At 38.6% G+C, this 25,261-nt stretch overlaps 1 protein-coding gene across 4 annotated transcripts in view; it reads right to left on the reverse strand.

The window, feature by feature from the left end:
- LOC126475276 (PAN2-PAN3 deadenylation complex catalytic subunit PAN2) overlaps nucleotides 1–18,168 on the reverse strand; it is a 320,263-nt gene extending 302,095 nt beyond the window's left edge. For 2 of the 4 annotated variants that reach the window (XM_050103026.1, XM_050103025.1), the window contains exons 1-2: nucleotides 17,562–17,760; nucleotides 16,983–17,200 (exon numbers count right to left, since the gene is read on the reverse strand). In XM_050103026.1, the coding sequence (XP_049958983.1) occupies nucleotides 16,983–17,200; nucleotides 17,562–17,625 (282 nt within the window). In that variant the 5' untranslated portion in view covers nucleotides 17,626–17,760. Of the gene's footprint in view, nucleotides 1–16,982; nucleotides 17,201–17,446; nucleotides 17,532–17,561; nucleotides 17,761–18,043 lie in introns of those variants that run through there. The other 2 variants (XM_050103030.1, XM_050103027.1) reach the window with 2 other exon arrangements.
- Nucleotides 18,169–25,261: the final 7,093 nt, after the last annotated feature.

The following is a 25,261-nucleotide window of genomic DNA, read 5'->3' on the forward strand; positions in this document are numbered from 1 at the left end:
TGATTATGAATTTTACAACTGCGAGATGTAGGCATTTATAAAAAACAAAAGGGGGGAGGGGACTAAGACGAGACTTTAACCAGCGAACCATAAACTACACTTATCAATGTACTAAATTACCGATTCTGCTATATATCCAAAATATATCACTATCTGAACTGTATTGAATACAGTTGCTTAGAAAACTCAGCTTTTTTCTTTAAATTTATGAAAAACATTAAGAACAACCTATTTCTTGTCACTGTTTAACCATGTTCCACATGTGTGTTTCACTATGGAACAGGAAGCAGCCCCAGCCATTTTCATAATGCGTATTAACAGCACAACAATCAGAACACAAATATACAGAGACTGTGACTGTACATGATTTTTAAAAGAAATGGTGCACAATTAAAGCATGATTAAGAAAAGCTCTGATGGCTGTTAATACACTAAACTATATTAGAGTTTCATTTAACGTAACTTAATATATCTCATACATAAGTAGGACCTACTTCCAAGAGCATACCAATACCAGAGCATGTGCTACGGCTTCTGACCAATCATCACGTTTGTGTTTGTTTACCTCACATTTATTCTTATGATGAACCTAGTATAACCGTGTTCAGCTGTTTTGGTTACTGTTCTTGTCATCATAAATATCTCCAACCTGAAGACTGGTTTGATAGAATTCTCCACTGTTACTCTTTCCCGTGCACGCCCGCATTCACCTCCGAGCAACTACTGCAACCTACACCCATCTGAAACAGCTATCGCTCTCTCTACAATGTTTACCTCTCACACTTCCCTCCACTACCAAACTGACTAGCCCTTGATACCTCATGATATTTCCTACCAATGAAGTCAAATAGTGCAGTAAATATTTTTTCTCCCCAATTCAATTCAGTATGACTCTCAGAGTCATTTCACTTCAAAACACACCATAATCCAAGGGTTTGTAAATCTGAAACTTCCTGGCAGATTAAAAATGTGTGCCAGACAGACTCAAACTAGGACCTTTGCCTTTCGAGGGTAAATCCCAAGTTCAAGTCTCAGTCCGGTACACAGTTTTAATCTGCCATGAAGTTTCATACAGCACACACTTTGCTGCAGAGTGAAAATTTCATTCTAGTTTGTAACACTAACTCAGATTTTCACAAAACTTTGCACATTTGCCTACACTTCTAACACAAAAACTTCTGCAAAACCTTTCTGGTCTCAGACTACAACTTTATTTTATATCGACTTTTAAATGACGTGATATTCTGATAACTGTGCTCTGCAAGAGTGTTGCTGCAAAATGGTACTTAAAAATGCCCATAACTCCAGTGTTCATGGAGGTTTTGATATGGAATTCCCCCCCCCCCCCCCCTTCTTCTTCTTCTGAAGTTAACAGATATCCAAGATATCCAGTTATTGATGCAGTAAAGTTACGAAGAAAATTTTTTGAAAAACAACGTGTCAATTTTTGATTTCAGAAAATTGCTTTATGCCCTATCATTCCACTTGTCTAAAGTACATTTTAAGTGTATTACTGCTCACTTAATTGCAATGGAAAATACGAATTCAAGCACTGTTGGAAAATTTCTGAAAACACCATGTCATTTGACAACCTATACCTTAGTAAAAACAGTACAAAAAAATAGAAGAGCTGAATGAAGACCAACGAGTTGTGATATTGCTGCGATCCAATATAAGCTTTCCACAAGATCAAGGAAGTGCTACATATGTGAATTCACAGATATTATTCAGGGTGTATACATGGACAAAAAAAAAAAAAAAAAAAAAAAAAAAAAAAAAAAAAAAAAATAAATCCCAGATTTACCGGTTAAAAACACACTTTCTTCTGGATGAAAATACCCTTTTTTCCGTGTGAAGTAACAGTATACTTTTCCTCAAAACTGTACAACTTATCAATTCTTTCAATGGTTGTGGTTTTATACGCTGGCGTAGAATTTCCCAGTACTTTAAAAAATGAAACTCGGGGGAAAAACACGTTTTGGAAAGACGTCTGATGTGCAGCAACATGTACATTGCATATTTCGTATTACGAAAATATAAATTCGAACTCCGCCAACACCGCATGTTACTTTCCGAAGGACTGAGATCGAGATTGCGATGCGCTTTTGTTTGCCAGTCGTAGCTCATGTCACGTGATCTCGCCAGCCAATGACAGCGGATATTCTGAGCATAGGACACGTGATGTAGTCAGCCAATAGCAACATCACTGTTAAGTAGCACGAACACACAAATAGGGAAAGGTAATGATTTAAATTAATATACATAGTGTTGCTACAAGAAGAGAAAAGCTTTTCCGTATAATATTGGTCTCTAAGATTAATAAGCTGCAAGAGGAGCTATGCTTTCACACATAATGTTGATCTTTTTGCGCATGTTCCACTTTAAGATACATCGCACAAATGTGCCAGTAAAATTTTTAACAACGACATAAATGTCTGATCTTCTGGGCTCGAAAATATTCTAAATTGCCATCTTCAAAGATTTGATTTTTGAATGACAGTCAAATGCTCTGTGATTTAAGAAATTCATCGGACATTCGCGCACAGAGTTCATCTTGTGTAAAAGAAAATTTACTTTTAAAGTAACGCTTTCCAAACAACCATTCTGAATATTTTCCCCACAACCTGTTAGAAACAGATTTGTTTCAGCAGTTGCCAACAAAGCGCCACACTTGAGCAGCTATGATGACGCAGGAAACATTAAAAGATCTTATATTATGTCATAAAAGAAACAAGACATAAGAAGATACTCCAAGAGCATAGGAATTTTGTGAACTATAGTAAAATGCATCATTCAGCTTAAAGTGCACACTCGTACGTCCAGATTCAGATGTAAATTTTCTTGGAGTACCAGTACTGTATTATCTCATGTTTGGTTCTTTATTAAGGCATTATGCCATATCCGCTAGAAGATGAAAACGTGAAACTGAAATGCAGCGAACAGTTGAAACTAGCCAATAGTGTGGAACTAAACACTTCGTTTCAAATAAATTGACTGCCTCAGAAGAAAAGATTAATAAAAGTCAAATTTCCGTAACAAACCGACAAAAATAACTTCATTGTTCTGCAAGGCGATAAACGCATGACTGTCAAAGGTGGAAACAAAATAAAATCGGAAACTAATTACATATTTGAGCCTTCCGTAGTTTTGTGAATGTATTTTAAATCACTTGACAGCTCCCGGCCACAGAAATCCGTTTTGTTTTCATTTGACTTGAGAGCAATAAACAAAGAGGAAACAGCAAAATCACTTAACGTAAACACGGGTCACGTGGAGACTACCACCTCCCTACTACAACTCAAGACTGCTCTGTGAATCAGGACCAGATCTACGATATTTCCGAACCGGGCCAATATTAGATACTGGCGCTCCCCCTCCCTCGAGCATTTTAGGTAGGGTGCCAAAAATTTACGAAGTCGACTTTTCAAAAAAAAATCTTCATTTTCTAGCGCAAATCTTTCTGAAGAACCTGATACATAAAATATATATGTTCGAGGGAATGTAAGACATGTTATTGGGTCTTAAGTGTGCCAAAGTGCAGTGCCACGCCTCTTCACACAGCATTCTTCCATCGCATGTCTCTGTATTTGGCTCTGTGGAATTCAAACATGTAATATTTTGTAATGGGTGCCATCAAACTAGATTCACGCCAGTGGAAATTAAAATATCCTGTGGTGCCTCTCCTGCTCCCAGTCGGCTGGTTTGACATTCTGCTCCTCTTCACAAAAATTTCGCAATTAATACTGGATGGGATTATTTGTAACCGGCAGAACAAGAACTCTTCAGAAAATTTTCAGTCTTTAATGCATATTAGCTAATAACTTGCTGTTTTGTGTGGCATAAAATTAAATGTAGGATACACAAAACGAGTAAAGACAAGAGACAAGCAAGACAGTACACATTTCTTCAATCTTTAGGTCCTAGCTTTTTTTCTCTCTAATCTTGCCACAGCTTTATATGGCGTACTTTCCTTTCTGGGAAAGAATCTACTACCTCATCAAAGTTCGTCAACGTTTTGCTACATGAAAAACAAAATGTCATTGTCTAATACTAGAAAAGCTGCTAATACTAATAGTACCCAAGACTGATGTGGTTTCTCGATCTGATTAGTGTATTTTGTCACTGTTAGACAAAACGAAATAGGCCTGCCTAATATTGCAGCAATTGTTACACGCACCAAATAAATGAGACTGTTTTTGCAAAAATGTTCATTTTTATAACACGGCAGAATATAATTCACGAAGTACCAATATCAAATGCCTATTACGCCTACTACAAGCAAAAAGTTTTATGTTAGGAAATAGTTTCACATTTCATTTATACACATAGCTCCTGAAGCATGAGATCGAGAAGCAGTAGTGCGAAATTTTTTTATATAAACTTGGAATCGTCATATTCTTCCGTAATTTGTGCGAGTCCCCGTTTCTTCTCCTTCCTCGTTCTAACGTGAATTGGCTGCTTAGGCGCACCAGTAAAATTCTTCCGGATAGCATCTTGCTGCTATTGCTTATACAGCTGCCACACTTCTATAGCCAGAAGCAGGAGAAGGTACTAATACGCACGTGCATAAGCTCGCTCGTAACCGCTCAAATGATTCTAATGTACACAATTGTGACGTCACGCTCATCGGAGGCAATTTGTTGTTATGAAACACTGCATAGTCTTCCTAAGGCCTTTCACACATTTTGCTGTTGGCCGACGCTTGTATGAGCACTGTGTTTTGTTGTTTTATATGGTGCATTTCCTTTGAAACTTAAGTTTTATTTTAGTTTGTTTACTCACGTTCGTTTTTTACTGCTGCAATATTATTCTGGAGTAGCATGAAACAGTAATATTCTTTGTCAGAGTATTGGTTCTTACCAGACAAATTACAAAAATTTAACTGAAAACTAAAACAATGAAAAATTCCTGGAATTATAAGAAATCCCCGGGTTTTACCCGGACGGAATAAATCCCCGGGTTTTACCCGGATCTCCCGGGTCGTAGACACCCTGTTATTACTTAGAAGTTTTTGAAAGTAAGAACTTGTGATCCTTTCAAAATACACAGGCAAACAGTAAAAAATCTTTGAGGTCATTTGCTTGTCTGAAACATTAAGGGTTAAAAGAATCTCTGTAAAACCAGGCTAAAAGCTGTGCACAACATGTCAGAAGATTTGTGAACAGGAAACGACACCAGTGATAGAAATGAAAGTGATGCAGATGACCCAGAAGTGACATTTCACAAATCAGTACTAAAAAGTCAAAGTACTGACTGTGCAAATAAAGCTTTACATGATTTGGGGTGCTCTCCCTTAGGACTTCACACCATTCAAAATCACAGCAAAGCTTCATATGGCAAAAAGAAGCTAGAAAACGTTAAGCATGTTTCAGAAAGAAATGTGCGCTGGGCATTGAATTGCAGTATTTAAGATTCTTAGTACAGTAAAGCAGGGTGTATACGCGGACAAGGAAAAAACAAAAAAAATTTGCTGGATATGTCCCGGATTTCCGAGTTAAAAATACACTCTCCCGGGTGAAAACACACTTTTTCCCTGTTAAGTGACAGTACAGTTTCCCTTATCAGTCCTTTGAATGGTTATGGTTTTAGACACGGGTGTAGAATTTCCCGGCACTTTAGAAAACTAAACTCAGGGAAAAAGAGACACGTTTTTGAAATATCTTTGATGTGCAGCAACATATACACAGCCTATTTTCATATTACGAAAATATAAATTGGAATTCCACCAAATACCGCAAGTTACTTTCCGAATCATTAAAATCTAGGATGCAATGCGTGTTTGTAAGCCAGTCATAGCTCAGGTCACATGATCTCGCCAACCGATGGCAGTGGATATTCAGAGCATAGGACACTTTATGTAGTCAGCCAACAGCAACATCAATTAAGTAGCACGAACACACCAACAGGAAAAGTTAATAGTTGAAATTAATATACATAGTGTTGCTACAATAAACGCAAAGCTTTCACATATAACATTTGTCTCTAAGGTTAATAAGCTGCAAGAGAAGCTAAGCTTTCGCATATAATGTTTATCTTTTTTGCGCGTGTTACACGTAAGATATATCACACAAATGCGCCAGCAAAATTTTTAATAACGACATAAATGTCTGATCTTCAGGGTTCAAAATTCTTCTAAATCGCTCATCATCAAAGAGTTGATTTTTTAACGAGAGTCAAACGCTCTGCGATTTAATAAATTCATGGTACATTCTCGCACATAGTTACACTTACATAAAAGGATATTTACTTTGAAACTAACGCTTTTCAAACCAACATTCGCAATATTTTCCCGCGACCTGTTAGAAATAGGTTTGTTTCAGCAGTTGCCAGAGAGCGTAGATAACGGGCGACACAGGGCTTGTGCAGCTATCATGACGTAGGAAGCCTGTATGTATGTACGTCTTTAATATTAAAAGATCATACATTACGTCATAAAAGAAACAAGACATCAGAGGATACTCCAAGAGCATCGGAATTTTGTGAAGCATACCAAAATGTGCACATTTAAAGTACACACTTAAAAGGGCACATTTACATGTCCAGAGTCCTGATGAAGTAAACCTCGACCTGATATTAAGCTTTTCAGTGTGGTATTCGGGATGTAAATTTTCTTGGAGCACCGGTACTGTATTATATCGTGTTTGGTTCTTTATTATGGCAAAATGCCATATGTGCTAGAAGATGAAAACGTGCACTTGAAATGCAGTGAACAGTTGAAACTAGCCAGTACTGTGGAATTAAACATTTCGTTTGAAATACATTGACTACCTCTGCGGAAAAGTTTATAAAAGTCAAATTTCTTTAGCAGACAGACAAAAATAACTTCATTGTTCTGCAAGGCGATTAATGCTTGCATTCTTCTACTGCACGTCACTGTATTTCACTCTGTGGAATTTAAATGTGTATATTTTGTAATGGATGCCATCAAACTATACTCAGGACAGTGGAAATTGAAATTTCCTGTGGTGCCTCTCCTGCTCCCGGTCGGCTGGTTTGACAGCCTGCCCCCCCCCTCCCCCCTTTTTTAAAAAAAAAAATTATCGCAATTAATAGCGGATGGGATTATTTGTAATCGGGAGAGCAAGAACTGTTCAGAAAATTGCCTTTGTTGCCTATTAGCTAAAAACTTGCTGTTTTGTGTGATATAAAATTAAATACAGGATACATAAAACCAATAAAGACAAGAGATAAGCAAGAAAGTACACATTTCCTCAAACCTTAGCTCCTAGCATTTTATTCCTCTAATCTTGCTACAGCTTTACGTGGCGTGCTTTTCTTTCTGCGACAGTATCTATTACCTCAAAGTTCGCCAAACGTTTTGCTACATGAAAAATCGAAATGTCATAATCGAATACTGAAAAAGCTGTTAACACAAATAACACCCAAGACTGATGTGGTTTCTCGAACTGATTACATCTGTTTTGTCACTGTCTGCTAGATAAAACAAAATAGGCCTTTATAATACTGCAGCAATTTTGTAAAGCACTCCAAATAAATGAGACTGTTTTGGCACAAATGGCCATTTTCATAACAAGACAGAATATAACTTACGAAGTACCAATATCAAATGCCTGTTAGTCCTACTAAAAGCAAAATACTTTACGTCAGGAAATATTTTCACATTTCATTCATTCATACACATCAGTTTCTCATGCACGAGATCAAAAAGTAGTATTACGAAATTTTTATATGAATTTGGAATCATCTTATTCTTCCATAATTTGATGTCCCCGTTTCCTCTCCTTCCTCGTTCTACCAAACAATCTTGTCATCACCAATTCTGTAGCTATTCCTGCCATTGTCAAAATTTGTTCGCCAATTAACATCACTAAACCTGCCAGAATCACAGGTTTTGTTATCCCGCAATTATTTTCTGGTTAGGAACTATTACGTGTTCGTACAACACGCTTTCCGCGCTACTTCCAAAATAGAACTTAAGCGGCTGCTAGCCGGGGATTGTACAACTGGTCCTTGCTAGTATAGCAAACCGGCCAAAAATTTTCGGTCAAAATTTAATTTTCTTGGATACACCGAGAAAATAATACATTTTTGTCAGTTGTTTATCTCCATTCTGGTTGTCTGAATCTACAAATTTCACTAGTAACTATAACAACGCTGATCATTCGCAAACCCAATCAACCACATAATCAGACAGCTATTGGCATTCATCCATTTGGCTTTACTCCACTCAGCTCGTATAGTCCTGTCCCCTTTTGTCTGTGGAAAGTTTATTTCTAGATGTCACGAGGATTCTCCTGAGAGACATCACGCATTCAGTAGTCAACTTATGATTCATTCAGAAATGAACTTAAAGTGTGTTCAAAAATGTTAAAAAAACAAACAGGGATGCGTTTCAAAATCATATAAATGATCAATATATCAACGTGCCTTTTATCAATTAAATTCAGTATCTCTTCTGTTACTGAAGGCTTTCTACTAGCCCTCGTCTTTTTACCTACTTGATCCTCTGCTGCCTTCATTATTTCATTCCTCAAAGCTACCCATTCTTCTTCTACTGTATTTCTTTCCCTCATTCCTGTCAATTGTTGCCTTATGCTCTCCCTGAAACACTCTACAACCTCTGGTTTAGTCAGTTTATCCAGGTCCCATCTCCTTAAATTCCCATCTTTTTGCAGTTTCTTCAGTTCTAATCTACGGCGACCTTGGTTTCAGTAGTGTTTTCAGAGTTATGTAGATGTGTGAAGTTTGTGTGGTTTGTCAGTACATATCAAGGGCTGCATTTGAGCTATATAGGGCACAGCAAATGTCCAACCCCACTTTTCGGAGTTGCAGGTGTTGGGGTTTTTTTGACAGCTTCATTTGAGCTAATAGGTCGAGTGAAGTGTGTACTCCCGGTGGTTTTGTGGCCATAGTGTTTAAGTTGAGATTTTTTATTTTCAATATTTGTTTTGGGATGGTGGGATGTTTCCTTCTGTTTTGTTATATATTCACTTTGTCCCTGCCCTAAAACATCTACTGTATTTACTCGAATCTAAGCCGCAATTTTTTATCCGCTTTTTGTACTCCAAAAAACCACCTGCAGCTTAGAATCGAGTGCAGAGTAGGCGGAAGTTCTGAAAAATGTTGGTAGGTGGCGCCACAACAAACTTCTGCCGTCTAATACATGTAGTGCTACACAGGCATGCTTGTGCAGACTCAAAGATAAATACTGGCGCCAAAACCTCTGCGCCAATAAATAAATTTAAAATAAAGGTAGAAGAACGTAAACATTATGCCATGTATTCTTTTGTATTTGCTGCTATCTCATTTAAATCCTGTCTGTCTAATAAACTAGGAAACTAGAGTGAGACACCAGCAAGCGCAGAAGAATATACGTATCATGTCATTATTATATTCGTATTATTCTTATGCTGGATAGTGATACAGTCGGAAATGAAGCACGGCAACTGACTAGATTTTTAAATCTAAGGTGACTAATTTCTATGCAGAATGTTATGTACTAAACAGGCGTCTGCAAGGATTTTCAAACGGAGAAAAATTTTCGCTAAACTCTCGTTCAGAACATCTATCATATGCAGTCTATTATTTAGTTCTTGTTGACCATTATCAAAGAAAGCAGCAGTGTAAGTAATAACAAATAACAGTCTCTTGTCATTCTTTTGCTTATGTGACAATTCCTCTCCTTTTTATTGTAAGTGGCAGTAGTTCGCACAAAAGCAAGCCCTGCCTCGAGCGGCAACAGGTCGTAATCACTCATTATCAGAATGCGACAAACAATGCATGACACAGTACAATAATGCATTTTCAGCTTAGAGTGACGTAAACACCTATAACAAAGAACGGCACTGATCTGATTAAAGCAAAATAAGCGATCGATTCAAACCAGACAAAACATTTGAAAAAGAAGGGTACCCTTACAAATACGGACTGAGTGCCTGACACATACCAATGGCTACTTGATAAAGCTTAAATATTGAGCTTACGACTCGAACCAAACTACTGTAGCTGTATCTTCATCCATTCGACTTAAATTGTGTCTCATGTTACAATGGACCAACTTTGTTTCAATTTTAGAGGTGCGGTCTAAAACTTTGCCCTTGAATTTCGAGTCTCAAATTTCAGGTGCGGCTTAAATTCGGGAAATTTTTTTTCCCTTGCTTTCGAGCCTCTTTTTTCAGGTGTGGCTTAAATTCGAGTAAATAAGGTTATTTCCCACAGTTGTTGCCTTAGTTTCATTTGAAGTCAGATTTTTGTTTGTTTGCTTTGTTGGCACGAGTACTTAGTGACGCCATTTTCTCTACACTGAAAGTAGGCCACCGTATTGATGATGCCATGGGTCAAAACAGACAGGTGGAGTCTGATGCTTCCCTAATGCTGAAAGTCAAATCCTGTTTGGTACTGTACTGTAATTTCTATGGAGTTCCCTGTCTGCTACATTTCATAACAACACAAGTCATACAGTTCTGATGCTGGAGAAGCTACACACGTTATGTATGGAGTTAATAACATGCATACCATATGTTAAAGATCTCTACACATGCAGAAAATTATGTACACTCACTGACAGTGTACACTAGTCTCTTTCAAATAAACAATCACATCAACAGCCACAACATGAAATTGAGAACTGTTGAAGTATTATTTTCTTACGGTAAGCTGAGTAACTATTACTCCACTGCTTGATAAAAGTCTCTAAGAAATTGGTGACAATACAGAAAAAAAACATTGAAACCTTAGAATATATGGCATATTCAGTTTTCATCACACCTTTCTTATAAGCAAACGGAACTTTCCGAAATACATAGCATATCCAAGAAAAAATGTCACAGTAACATGAGATCCCAAATTAAAAACGAAGAAGCATCTAGAAATGATCCCACGAACTGGGTAAATCTGATGTTTATACTGTAATTTTTAGGCAGCTGTTTCCTGTTCTCAGTGGATTGTTGTGAGTACCAATTAGGGTTGCAAAGACAAAATTTATACTGCGAAAACACTACACTGTGGTTGTTGTTGTTGTCTTCAGTCCCGAGACTGGTTTGATGCAGCTCTCCATGCTACTCTATCCTGTGCAAGCTTCTTCATCTCCCAGTACTTACTGCAGCCTACATCCTTCTGAATCTGCTTAGTGTATTCATCTCTTGGTCTCCCTCGTCGATTTTTACCCTCCACGCTGCCATCCAATACTAAATTGGTGATCTCTTGATGCCTCAGAACATGTCCTACCAACCGATCCCTTCTTCTGGTCAAGTTGTGCCACAAACTTCTTTTCTCCCCAATCCTATTCAATACTTCCTCATTAGTTATGTGATCTACCCATCTAATCTTCAGCATTCTTCTGTAGCACCACATTTCAAAAGCTTCTATTCGCTTCTTGTCCAAACTAGTTATCGTCCATGTTTCACTTCCATACATGGCTACACTCCATACAAATACTTTCAGAAACGACTTCCTGACACTTAAATCTATACTCGAAGTTAACAAATTTCTCTTCTTCAGAAACGGTTTCCTTGCCATTGCCAGCCTACATTTTATATCCTCTCTACTTCGACCATCATCAGTTATTTTGCTCCCCAAATAACAAAACACCTTTACTACTTTAAGTGTCTCGTTTCCTAATCTAATTGCCTCAGCATCACCCGATTTAATTTGACTACATTCCATTATCCTCGTTTTGCTTTTGTTGATGTTCATCTTATATCCTCCTTTCAAGACACTGTCCATTCCGTTCAACTGCTCTTCCAAGTCCTTTGCTGTCTCTGACAGAATTACAATGTCATCGGCGAACCTCAAAGTTTTTACTTCTTCTCCATGAATTTTAATACCTACTCCGAATGTTTCTTTTGTTTCCTTTACTGCTTGCTCAATATACAGATTGAATAACATCGGGGAGAGGCTACGACCCTGTCTCACTCCTTTCCCAACCACTGGTTCCCTTTCATGCCCCTCGAATCTTATAACTGCCATCTGATTTCTGTACAAATTGTAAATAGCCTTTCGCTCCCTGTATTTTCTATCTGCCACCTTCAGAATTTGAAAGAGAGTATTCCAGTTAACACTGTCAAAAGCTTTCTCTAAGTCTACAAATGCTAGAAACGTAGGTTTGCCTTTTCTTAATCTTTCTTCTAAGATAAGTCGTTGCCTCACGTGTTCCAACATTTCTACGGAATCCAAACTGATCTTCCCCGAAGTCCGCTTCTACCAGTTTTTTCATTCGTCTGTAAAGAATTTGCGTTAGTATTTTGCAGCTGTGACTTATTAAGCTGATAGTTTGGTAATTTTCACATCTGTCAACACCTGCTTTCTTTGGGATTGGAATTATTATATTCTTCTTGAAGTCTGAGGGTATTTCGCCTGTCTCATACATCTTGCTCACTAGATGGTAGAGTTTTGTCAGGACTGGCTCTCCCAAGGCCGTCAGTAGTTCTAATGGAATGTTGTCTACTCCCGGGGCCTTGTTTTGACTCAGGTCTTTCAGTGCTCTGTCAAACTCTTCACGCAGTATCTTATCTCCCATTTCGTCTTCATCTACATCCTCTTCCATTTCCATAATATTGTCCTGAAGCACATCGCCCTTGTATAAACCCTCTATATACTCCTTCCACCTTGCTGCCCTCCCTTCTTTGCTTAGAACTGGGTTGCCATCTGAGCTCTTGATATTCATACAAGAGGTTCTCTTATCTCCAAAGGTCTCTAATTTTCCTGTAGGCAGTATCTATCTTACCCCTAGTGAGACAAGCCTCTACATCCTTACATTTGTCCTCTAGCCATCCCTGCTTAGCCATTTTGCACTTCCTGTCGATCTCATTTTTGAGACGTTTGTATTCCTTTTTGCCTGCTTCATTTACTGCATTTTTATATTTTCTCCTTTCATCAATTAAATTCAATATTTCTTCTGTTACCCAAGGATTTCTATTAGCCCTCGCCTTTTTACCTACTTGATCGTCTGCTGCCTTCACTACTTCATCTCTCAGAGCTAACCATTATTCTTCTACTGTATTTCTTTCCCCCATTCCTGTCAATTGTTGCCTTATGCTCTCCCTGAAACCCTGTACAACCTCTCGTTTAGTCAGTTTATCCAAGTCCCATCTCCTTAAATTCCCACGTTTTTGCAGTTTCTTCAGTTTTAATCTACAGTTCATAACCAATAGATTGTGGTCCGAGTCCACATCTGCCCCTGGAAATGTCTTACAATTTAAAATCTGGTTCCTAAATCTCTGTCTTACCATTATATAATGTATCTGATACCTTTTAGTATCTCCAGGCTCCTTCCAGGTATACAAACTTCTTTTATGATTCTTGAACCAAGTGTTAGTTATGATTATGTTGTGCTCTGTGCAAAATTCTACAACGCGGCTTCCTCTTTCATTTCTTCCCCCCAACCCATATTCACCTACTATGTTTCCTTCTCTCCCTTTTCCTACTGACGAATTCCAGTCACCCATGACTATTAAATTTTCGTCTCCCTTCACTACCTGAATAATTTCTTTTATCTCGTCATACATTTCATCTATTTCTTCATCATCTGCAGAGCTAGTTGGCATATAAACTTGTACTACTGTAGTAGGCATGGGCTTTGTGTCTTTCTTGGCCACAATAATGCGTTCACTATGCTGTTTGTAATAGCTAACCCGCACTCCTATTTTCTTATTCATTATTAAACCTAATCCTGCATTACCCCTATTTGATTTTGTATTTATAACCTAACTTTAACTTATCCATTTCCCTATTTAAATTTTGTAACCTACCTGCCTGATTAAGGGATCTGACATTCCACACTGTGGTATATATCTAAAGACAAAGATGATGTAACTTACCAAATGAAAGCGTTGGCATGTTGATAGACACACAAACAAACACAAACATACACACAAAATTCAAACTTTCCTAACCAACGGTTGCTTCGTCAGGAAAGAGGGAAGGAGCTCTTTCCTGACGAAGCAACCGTTGGTTGCGAAAGCTTGAATTGTGTGTGTGTGTGTGTGTGTGTGTGTGTGTGTGTGTGTGTGTGTGTGTGTGTGTGTGTCAACATGCCAACACTTTCATTTGGCAAGTTACATCATCTTTGTTTTTAGATATATTTTTCCCACGTGGAATGTTTCCCTCTATTATATTCATAACACTGTGGTATTTATTAGACAATTATGAAATAGTAAGAGAACCTTTAAAACAGATATTGTATTTCAGAAACACACTTTAATATTTATAAATTTTGAGCAGTTCTTTGCACTAATTTTTGACTTTACTTACGAAATGCTTCAGATTTTCAATGGTTTTAACATGTAAAGCATCAATTCACTGTCTTACTCAGCTAAAAAACTGGCAGGATTTTCTGACAACTTCCAATTGTTCTTTCAACAGCCAATAATATCCACCTTCTCTTAACAACTTCAAACATCTAATTTCATTTCAACTTCCATCAGATCTACTTCTGTTTTTGACGATCTTGGCAAAAACATGGTCTCATGGAGACTGCAAATACATTCTGGATCACATTTCATACCAAAGAACTCCATTTCATTATTGATCAAATCATAAAAGCTGTAAATTATGAGTGGATCATTTGTTACACATCTTCTAGCTTGCTGTCAAGACTGGTTTCTTTACTGTCAACTCATGATGTTCCTTAAAAATTTGGAACTGATGTTATTAGTAAAACTTGTAAGAATGTTGCGCTCAGACACATTTCTACAGCATCTCTCACTCCTAAATAATCCAAATCTCCATTTAGCCTTACATGTGTCTGTTAATAACCCCAAATTTCTCTCCGAAAATTAAACCAGGCTACCCTACTACATACAGCAGTTTATTATGTTTGTAGTTTTCCAGAACCTGAGACGATGGTTTTCAAAAAAACTGCATCTCTGGTTGTACCAAAAACATACAATAGAATTTAAAACATTGCCTCTGGGACATTATTCAAATTTGGGATAAATTTGAGTGTCCGATACCACACGTCGGCATTGGCCAATGACGTCATATGTAAGGCAAAGATGCTGCAATGGACAATCTATGAATGGAACGGATTATACTCATGAACAAATGAATGTAGTATGCCATAAAATAATACATTTAATTAGACTATTATTTACACGTGAATTTCATTTAAATGAGTTGAAGACGACTGAAATAAATAAGTACACAAGAGCAATTACGAGTGCATACATTAAGTAACATAACAGTGTTATGCAGAACCTGTTGCCAGCAATGTGGAAGGCCTAGTATACCGTTAGCAGAGCCTGTTCTATTATATTTTCCACACGGACACAAAAACGATCTAAATAATGAAGCGTCGAATAGCTGGAATTGGTAACTAGAAGCAACCTATGTAGGAGGTCATTTCAAGTTACCAATTCCAATATTACTGTTTGTTGCGCAAAAATCTTATATCAGAAACGTGCGAAAAAAAATGATCTTGTTAGTCAACTACAGAATATGACTAGACTTTCAAAAAAAAAAATAAATAAATAAAAAATAAAAAAAAATCTTTACACACATTACTGCACACGCAAAGAGATAAAATGCAAAAAAAGACCAAACCCTGTAACTGATAACTATACTACACGAAAGTCACACCAGCTGCAGTAGCTCCAAATAACACTCAGTAAAATCGATAAGCCAGGAGTGACAGTAAAAATAAGACAAGTGTAGGAAAAACATCAAAAAGGGGAACATAATAGTGGTTACCTATAAGAAACTTACCACATATGAACTTCCAAAGGAGTCAAAGATCAAGGCCGACAAGAACGAAGTAAGGACATAACAAGAAATAATTATGTTAGGAGGTAAAACTGTAACGAAAGAAGCAAAATCCAGAATAACTAAAGAAAAAAATAATGTTGGTGCTGCTGTGGTCTTCAGTCCTGAGACTGGTTTGATGCAGCTCTTCCTGTGCAAGCTGCGTCATCTCCCAGTAAGTACTGCAGACTACATCCTTCTGAAGAAATAAGAAACACAAACTCCAGGCACGAATAAGGTACCGCTCGAATCAGTTCTTCCTGCCCTCAATCAGATCAAAATTTTAAAATAATAAAAAAAATTAAACCAAGAGTCAATCACATAAACCCTCCGGCAAAGACACAGCAATACCCCTCGGCCCACTATTGTAACCAGAAAACATTAAAACGACAGAAAAACCTCCCTCCAGAGAAACCAAGAAAGTAGTACAAAATAGTAAAATACAAAAACGCAACGCAAAACAAGAAAAAAAGTATCAGACCCACCAACACCTAACTAACAAACCGAGGCCCGTACATTTTGCTGACTACTTTCATAAATCCAACAAATAAACAATAACCTTTAGGAATACTTTTCCTCCAACAGTATTCATCTAAATGGCGTTGCAACACTGAAATCTTTCTCTTTCCCTGCAACGACACCCAATGACTGCAAAAATTATAGTTGATTTACGGTCACTCATTTTCTGAAGCAGAATTTTTGCAGTAAAAACAACTGACTCATCCATAATGAACAGCGTGAGAAATCAAGACCTTATAAATCACGACTACTTTCATTAACAAAAGATGCCAAAAACAAATTACGAGATGAAAACAAAACAATCTACATCAAATTTTTAATACACGAGTGTAACGATCAAATCCAGAGAAATCATTTAACGTTCATTGACAGCAATCTATGGCACAAACAAAGTAACATCACACATTACGTCATTGGTCAAAGTTGACGAGTGATATCGGACACTAGAATTGACCCCCAAACTTTCATCAAATTTGACCAAACAGCAGCTGAATGCAAGTATCACAGAAACAGTGTTTTTCTTTAAAGGTGAATGAAGGGCTGACAAATCAATACAGAACTTTGGAATTAGTCGAGATTCTGCACAGATTTTGTCGATCATACCGAAACCCTAAATCTTCCTCTTTCTTTTTGACAGAATTTGTGGGCTACAGTGCGTGTATGTACTCCTAGATATAATAACATTGTTACACAAACTTACATTACACATACTAATGAAAAGGAGGTCATGAATTGCCAGGAATTATCTAACTTCAATTACTTACTCCCTGATTTCCCATCCATAGTAGTTCTTCCTGGTGATCAAAGGCAATAGCTGACACTCCAAAGCGGTCACCCCCATCGGCCAAGATAGAATGAGTTTCATGGAATTCTGCATTTGTGTAGACGTTATATTGATCGTCAGCTGGAACATACTGTGGTGCAGGAATGTCGTAGCCCTCTGCTTGGACTACTGGGTACTGGACGTTGCCCTCTGAATACACTGTAAAACGAGACAGCAGAAACCAATAACTAAAAACAGTTCCTTGGATTTTCTACATATGAAATCATTTTACGAGAAACACGTTTAGCAACAGAACTGCATCGTTCTATACACCCGAGGTACGAACTACTACACTCTTCAAATACGAACACAAATATCATCTTCACATGCAAATTAATATCCGTTTCAAAGCTCTTCCATTTCTACCGGGCATCCTGCTATTCAATTAATCGCTAAAGGACTTACAACTTGCCCGTAACAATTCTCTGTCTGCCTGAAACACATTATTTCCCGGTGTCCACCCCACATTCACACTTCAAATCTGTATGCCTCTTTCAAGGACAAAGATGTTTACACTCACATAATATCTCTTCTGACGCCGATGCTACGTTGGGGTCGAAATGTGCAATTCCTGGAAACTCCATGGCATTATCTCTCTTGATTTGGAGAGATTCAACAGCTTTGTTATCATCACTACTTTCAAATAGTTGCAAACCGAGTTAAGAACGCATTTATAACACCAACCCACAAACGTCAATAACCTTAAACCATGTTGCTCCGAAACAGTGCTGCCAATAGAAGTACTCTACAGCTACCGTCCTGCTGCACTGCTAACATTATAGGGAATTTTTTTCTTTTCATTTTTAACAGGGAACCATTCCACAAACAAAACAATAAGCAGAAACAGAATTCGTGTAACTAATTTAATTTGATACTGTGGAATACAAAAAGCGAATAAAAATCTCAAACCATGGAGGTTTTTACACATATCGAAACTAGAAACAGAAGCACACAGAACAAGTGTTCTTTTGAAAACTATTTCCAGATCTCGCTGCAAATTACCTTTTCGACCAGGCGTCCGTATCCAAGAACTACAAAACTATCATCGAAAAATTAGCACAGAAACACAGGACAGTGAAACAAGACACCCATAGGGTCTTCCCTCAAACAAGTCGATAACAAGCGATGGTAAAAAGCAGCGGTATTAATAATTACCGTATCTAGACACGATAAGTGAACACGTGCTTACATTTTCTAATAACGTTGTTGGCATTATCCACCATACTGTCAAATAGGCGATTATACAGCAAATCTCATGAAACTATTGATGAATTTGAGCAACAAGCAGACCTTTCAGCGTTCCACAATCACCAAACCACCTATATATAGTCTTCCTACACAGTTGTCTTAGTGTTACCATGAAATGTTAGTAATATATGACAATGAAATTTGGAAAAAAACACATTATATAATTGTTTCGAAACAATAAAAGTAACTTTTTCGACATTATTTCCACTGAGCTTACGTACCGTATTTGGCTTGCCATGATTCTTATACTGATAATTACTTCGAATTTATTTCCAAGTCGGTAACAAAAGCATTTACTACATATTTTGCATAAAAAACAAAATCACATCGACCCTAATCTGGAAAATGCAACTAGGCCTACAGAAATTATTCTAATACTAATTCGTGCACTTTTGCGTTGCCTAAAAAGGCACTATTTTATCACTGATCTGTGTTGCTTCTTTTTAAAATTGCCACGCAAACAGTCCTGTAACATATGGCAGTAAGCGTCAATCATTGTTCCGCCTTTTCTTCTACAGACAACTCTGCTGAAGACCCACGACTTCCAAAACACATTCTAAATACCTAGATCAACGGACAAGCCTCAGGCGAGTATTTCAATGCGTATTGCAGACATATATCGTATATGAAATACTAGGAATGTACGGGAGTCCGCTACGTACCCTTTACCAAACCTTTTGCCTGCGACATAGTGTTTTTTGGTCCACTTTCGGCAACCCCTGTTTTGATTGCTTTGTCTCCAGAGTGACACAGTTCATCCATATCTCACCTATAGTAGACAATATCAACACAAATGTCCATCCTAGGTCGTTTTAGGCTAGTCAACTAATGCAAATGCATCACACACATCATCATACGAAGAACATAATTCGTGATAGCCTACTATGCATCCTTCCACATGAGACTCCTACTACTGCAGCAATACCAAGAAAACGACTCTGAAGCTTCTCTCACGATAATTGTTTTGGTTTTCAAAATCACATGTTCAGGAAAAATCATTAATCTGGCGGCAGGAAAATGCTAGAGACATTTCACCAAGGAACAACGTTTAAAGTCATTTCTCTATTAATAGCAATCTTCAGTACTGGTACAGTCTACCCAAGAGCTTCTGTAACACTTGATATCCACGCTATAGTTTATTCTTCGTAATTAAAAATGTTTTCAACACTGGACGAAAATTGTCGTTATACCTACCTCCAATCACAATCAACAAACAACTGTCTATTGCATTTGTTTGAAAGTATGAACAATATTGTTGTAAGAAACATGACTACCAATAGTCATTCAGCGAAACGAATTTCCCGCTTTTCGCTGATATCAAGTGTTTTAACTTTGTTCAGCTTGGATATAAATAGCGTACCTATGTCTACATTTACGTGTATACTCTGCAAGCCACTGCGAAGTGTGTGGTAGAGGAAATGGAGCGCGAGAAGACTGACTGTTTAAAGGTCTCTGTGCATTCTGTAATTAACTTAATCTTACCCTCAGGATCCCTATAGCAGCGGTATGTTGGATGTTGTAGTACGTAATTTTTAAGCAATCTCCTTTGTAGACTGATTGAGTTTCCCTTGTGTTCTACCGATAAACCTAAGTCTGTCACTTGATTTACACACAACTGGGCCTATGTTATCTCTCCACTTCATATCCCTACAATCTTTAGCACCATAGCACCCAGGTATTTGTATGAGTTTATCAATCCCAATTGCAATTCATTGATACTGTACTCATGTGATATTGAATTGGTAAATTTCACAGTTTTACCAGGGTCTCACATAACCGTCGCAATACTTCGCCTCGATTTTGTTGCCTAGTCCGCAAGCAGCGCACCATGCGGTCAGTAAGTTAAACTATTGAGTTCAGCTCTATCGTGAAAGCGAAAGCGAATAGTAGTTGTTTACTTTGGCTTGTACAATGGTGTTTACAAATGGGAGCGTAGCATAGCGCAATAAATTGCAGCTACAACAACAACAACAACAACAACAAGATACCACATGTCTTTTTTTAGGTTTCTTAAGGACCCTGATAGGTATATACCATCTGTATCTGTGTCTTCAGGATTCGCTTGCAAATTGAAGGTACACTACTGGCCATTAAAATTGCTACACCAAGAAGAAATGCAGATGATAAATAGGTATTCATTGGACAAATATATTATAATACAACTGACATGTGATTATATTTTCACGCAATTTGGGTGCATAGATCCTGAGAAATCAGTACCCAAAACAACCACCCCAGGGAGTGGTGGTGGTGGTTAGTGTTTAACGTCCCGTCGACAACGAGGTCATTAGAGACGGAGCGCAAGCTCGGGTTAGTGAAGGATTGGGAAGGAAATCGGCCGTGCCCTTTCAAAGGAACTATCCCGGCATTTGCCTGAAACGATTTAGGGAAATCACGGAAAACCTAAATCAGGATGGCCGGAGACGGGATTGAACCGTCGTCCTCCCGAATGCGAGACCCCAGGGAGTAATAACGGCCTTGACACACCTGGGCATGGAGTCAAACAGAGCTTGGATGGCGTGTACAGGTGCAGGTACCCAAGCAACTTCAACATGATACCACAGTTCATCAAGAGTAGTGACTGGCGTATTGTGACGAGACAGTTGCTTGGCCACCATTGACCAGACGTTTTCAATTGGTGAGAGATCTAGAGAGTGTGCTGGCCAAGGCAGCAGTCGAACATTTTCTGTATCCAGAAAGGCCCATACAGGACCTGCAACATGCGGTCGCGCATTATCCTGCTGAAATGTAGGGTTTTGCAGGGACTGAATGAAGGGTAGAGCCACGGGTTGTAACACATCTGAAATGTAACGTCCACTGTTCAAAGTGCCATCAATACGAACAAGAGGTGACTGAGATGTGTAACTAATGGCACCCCATACCATTATGCTGAGTGATACGCCAGTATGGCGATGACAAATACATGCTTCCAATGTGCGTTCACCGCGATGTCGCAAAACACGGATGCGACCATCAAGATGCTGTAAACAGAACCTGGATTCATCCGAAAAAATGACGTATTGCCATTCGTGCACCCAGATTCGTCGTTGAGTACACCATCGCAGGCGCTCCTGTCTGTGATGCAGCGTCAAGGGTAACCGCAGCCATGGTCTCCGAGCTGATAGTCCATGCTGCTGGAAACGTCGTCGAACTGTTCATGCAGATGGTTGTTGTCTTGCAAACGTCTCCATCTGTTGACTCAGGGATCGAGACGTGGCTGCACGATCCGTTACAGCCATGTGGATAAGATGCCTGTCATCTTGACTGCTAGTGATACGAGGCTGTTGAGCCGGCCGAAGTGGCCGTGCGGTTAAAGGCGCTGCAGTCTGAAACCGCAAGACCGCTACGGTCGCAGGTTCGAATCCTGCCTCGGGCGTGGATGTTTGTGATGTCCTTAGGTTAGTTAGGTTTAATTAGTTCTAAGTTCTAGGGGACTAATGACCTCAGAAGTTGAGTCCCATAGTGCTCAGAGCCATTTTTTTGAGGCTGTTGGGGTCCAGCACGGCGTTCCATATTACCCTCCTGAACCCACCGTTTCCATATTCTGCTAACAGTCATTGGATCTCGACCAACGCGAGCAGCAATGTCGCGATACGATAAACCGCAATCGCGATAGGCTAGAATCCGACCTTTATCAAAGTCGGAAACGTGATGGTACGCATTTCTCCTCCTTATATGCCGGCCGCGGTGGTCTCGCGGTTCTAGGCGCTCAGTCCGGAACCGCTCGACTGCTCCGGTCGCAGGTTCGAATCCTGCCTCGGGCGTGGATGTGTGTGATGTCCTTAGGTTAGTTAGGTTTAAGTAGTTCTAAGTTCTAGGCGACTGATGACCACAGATGTTAAGTCCCATAGTGCTCAGAGCCATTTGAACAATTTCTCCTCCTTACACGAGGCATCACAACAACGTTTCACCAGGCAACGCCGGTCAACTGCTGTTTGTGTATGAGAAATCGGTTGGAAACTTTCCTCATGTCAGCACGTTGTAAGTGTCACCACCGGCGCCAACCTTGTGTGAATGCTCTGAAAAGCTAATTATTTGCATATTACAGCATCTTCTTCCTGTTGGTTAAATTTCGCGTCTGTAGCACGTCATCTTCGTGGTGTAGCAATTTTTATGGCCAGCAGTGCATATTGCTGATTAATGTTCCGTTTTAGGAGTTGAAAAAGGCACGTGAATAGCAGATGAGAAGATCTTATGGAAAAAGACCCTTTTTACCTTCATAATAATGAACCGCTTTGTCTTCTACACGTCGAACAAAATCAGTTCATGAATGCAGACATTAATAAACTCGTGTGAAATGCAGTAAATCCGATTGTTTGACATTCCGAATACGCCAACTCAACTGGCGATGTAGAGGAGATTGCCACAAAGGTTCGACAATCCATCTAAAGTTGTAAAATACTCCTACAGCACAGAAGCAGCCAGTTCAACTCTCCAAATATCAGTTTCAGATTCATCTGAATCGTCAACACAGACCTGCTTTGGCGATGAAGTGGTAAAATTAAGTACAGTTATTCGTGTTTAGAAAACGCATGTGGAGTATCAGAATGTGCAGATCACTAGATTTCGTGTAAAACCGTTATGGGACAAGAAAAGTGCCCATCATTTTAAGTACAGACAGGGACAGAAAATGCATCAGAAGGATCATGTGAAGAAGAACAAACAAATTTTGAAAACTATTGGATCCCAATATTTTAAAAACAATGTCCTTGGCTTGTTAAACCAGATTAGCACGCCATATGCAAGATGGAAGGACAAAAGTAAGCTGCCCTAAATTTATTATATTACAGCACTCAGGCATACAGGTTTGTTCAGAATGTTTTATGTTTCCACCAGCATGAACATTACAGAGGTTTGTGGAGCGCATACAAATAAAATGTGGTATAAGTGACAATATGTTCCACCTTTTAAAGCAGAAGGTACACCTTTTCTCTGATACTGATAAACTAGTGAATATGTTATTGGATGAAATGTCTGTAATGGCCAATTTAGCATATGACAGCGCATCTGACAGTGCTATTGGCGTTGAGGGATTGGTGTTTACACTCACAGTATATTTCTCCCACCATTTGGCAGTTTCTTGTCGCACTTAGAATAATGTTGGTCTATGGAACGACAAATAGGGCGTCGATCCCTTTTGCATGTAGATGAACATGTCTGTGCTCCTTATGTGTGAATCTATGTGTTCATATTCCGTTGATGTCAACGTCGTAAGCTGCAGTTCTGTCCAACGTCATGTATTGTAGCTTGCCAATGGACTCATGAGTTTTATCCCTACTTATGCTTATTTGAGAACCATTTTTAGAAATATCTATGTCTTGTGAACTTACAAAAACACAAAATAATTCAAATATTTCGTAAATTGCTTGGAACGAGATGCAAAAGAAACACCGTGCTTACGACATATCTGAAGTCCTCCTTTCTCGCCGCTTGAGGCGCTAGTGTCGCTCCAGCTATCCAACGGTAACAACTTCTACAGTAGTGAGTGTCGCGACAGTTATGTTTGACTATGGTTTTACATTTCTGAAGATTTAAAGCAAGTTGCCAGTCTGTGCACCACTTTGAAATCTTATCAAGATCTGACTGAAAATTTGTACAACTTCTTGCACACTATACTCCATCATAGATAACTTCATCATTTGTGAAACTTCTCAGGTTACAATTAATAGTGTCGTCAAAGTCATGAATATAAATTTGAACAGAAAGGGACCCAACATACTTCCCTGGGGTACTCCTGAAGTTATGTATGCATCAGTCTCTATCTAAGGTAACTTGCTGCATCCTCCCTACCATAAACTCCTCAATCAAGTCACAAATTTCGTCTGATACCCCATACGATTGTGCTTTTGATAATAAGCATAGGTGCAGTACGAATCAAATGCTTTTCTGAAATCGACAAATACTAGTAGAGATTTTTGACAGTTCAGTACAATGCGAGAGGAAGGAATTGTGTGCTGAGTATGTCCGCAGGTTACGATAATGCCAGGCCTACCTGGCAGGCTAACTTGACTGTGTGGAATTCAATCACGTAAGTCAGCCGATCTGCAATCTTTCTCAAACAATTTTAAAGATACTACGGACTAATAAACCGTGATTATGGCACATCTTATAGATTAATTCTTCAGATTCGTGATGAACTGTCTGCCGTTTCGTTAATGTTCATGGTTACTGTGATATTTCGATATTTGATAAACTACTGCAAGAAATTCTTAAAATTTGCTGTGAAAAATAGGGTTCGCTATGAATTTGTGTTTGCTGCATGCTAGGTCATGCATCACTGTGTATAAAATTTAGATAGCATACTGAATTATTCTTTAAACTTGGAAGGATATCACTGTTGTCTCCAGTCTCGAGAATATGGAATGTATGTAAACAGCTCCACCACAAACGCATGCACCACCGAAAATGCCAAATTGAAATATTGATAAATCCCTGTATCTCATAAATGATATGAGAAACGGAAACAAAAATTTTGGCCAATGACTGTACACAAAAATGATAGTATTTTGCCACATAACTAATACACGAAACTTCGATATCCACTGCAATACTCAAGCAATTACAATTTTTTTCAATGAAACAATGTAATTTTTAAGGATCTTTGATTGCCAGTGAAACGACAATTACTGTGGGTTTTCCTAAAGTATAACTCGTTTATTTATATTCTGAGAATAAGTTCTTTCATGAGCTATTGATCCTTTTTACCCTCAGTTGCTAGTTTAATAAACACTGCTTCAGGATTTTGTTACAATTTCAGCTGCATTAAAGTATTATTGCGATGTATATTTGTAAACACTACTGTGTTTTGCCCCTGCAACTACTGAAAAGGCTGCTGCCCCTCTTCAGGAACCACATGTTTGTCTGGCCTCTCAACAGATATCCCTCCGTTGTGGTTGCACCTACGGTACGGCCATCTGTATCGCTGAGGCACGCAAGCCTCCCCACCAACGGCAAGGTCCATGGTTCAGATTC

Source organism: Schistocerca serialis, chromosome 4 (assembly GCF_023864345.2).
Source record: "Schistocerca serialis cubense isolate TAMUIC-IGC-003099 chromosome 4, iqSchSeri2.2, whole genome shotgun sequence".
In the NCBI taxonomy this organism is placed as follows: Eukaryota; Metazoa; Arthropoda; class Insecta; order Orthoptera; family Acrididae; genus Schistocerca; species Schistocerca serialis.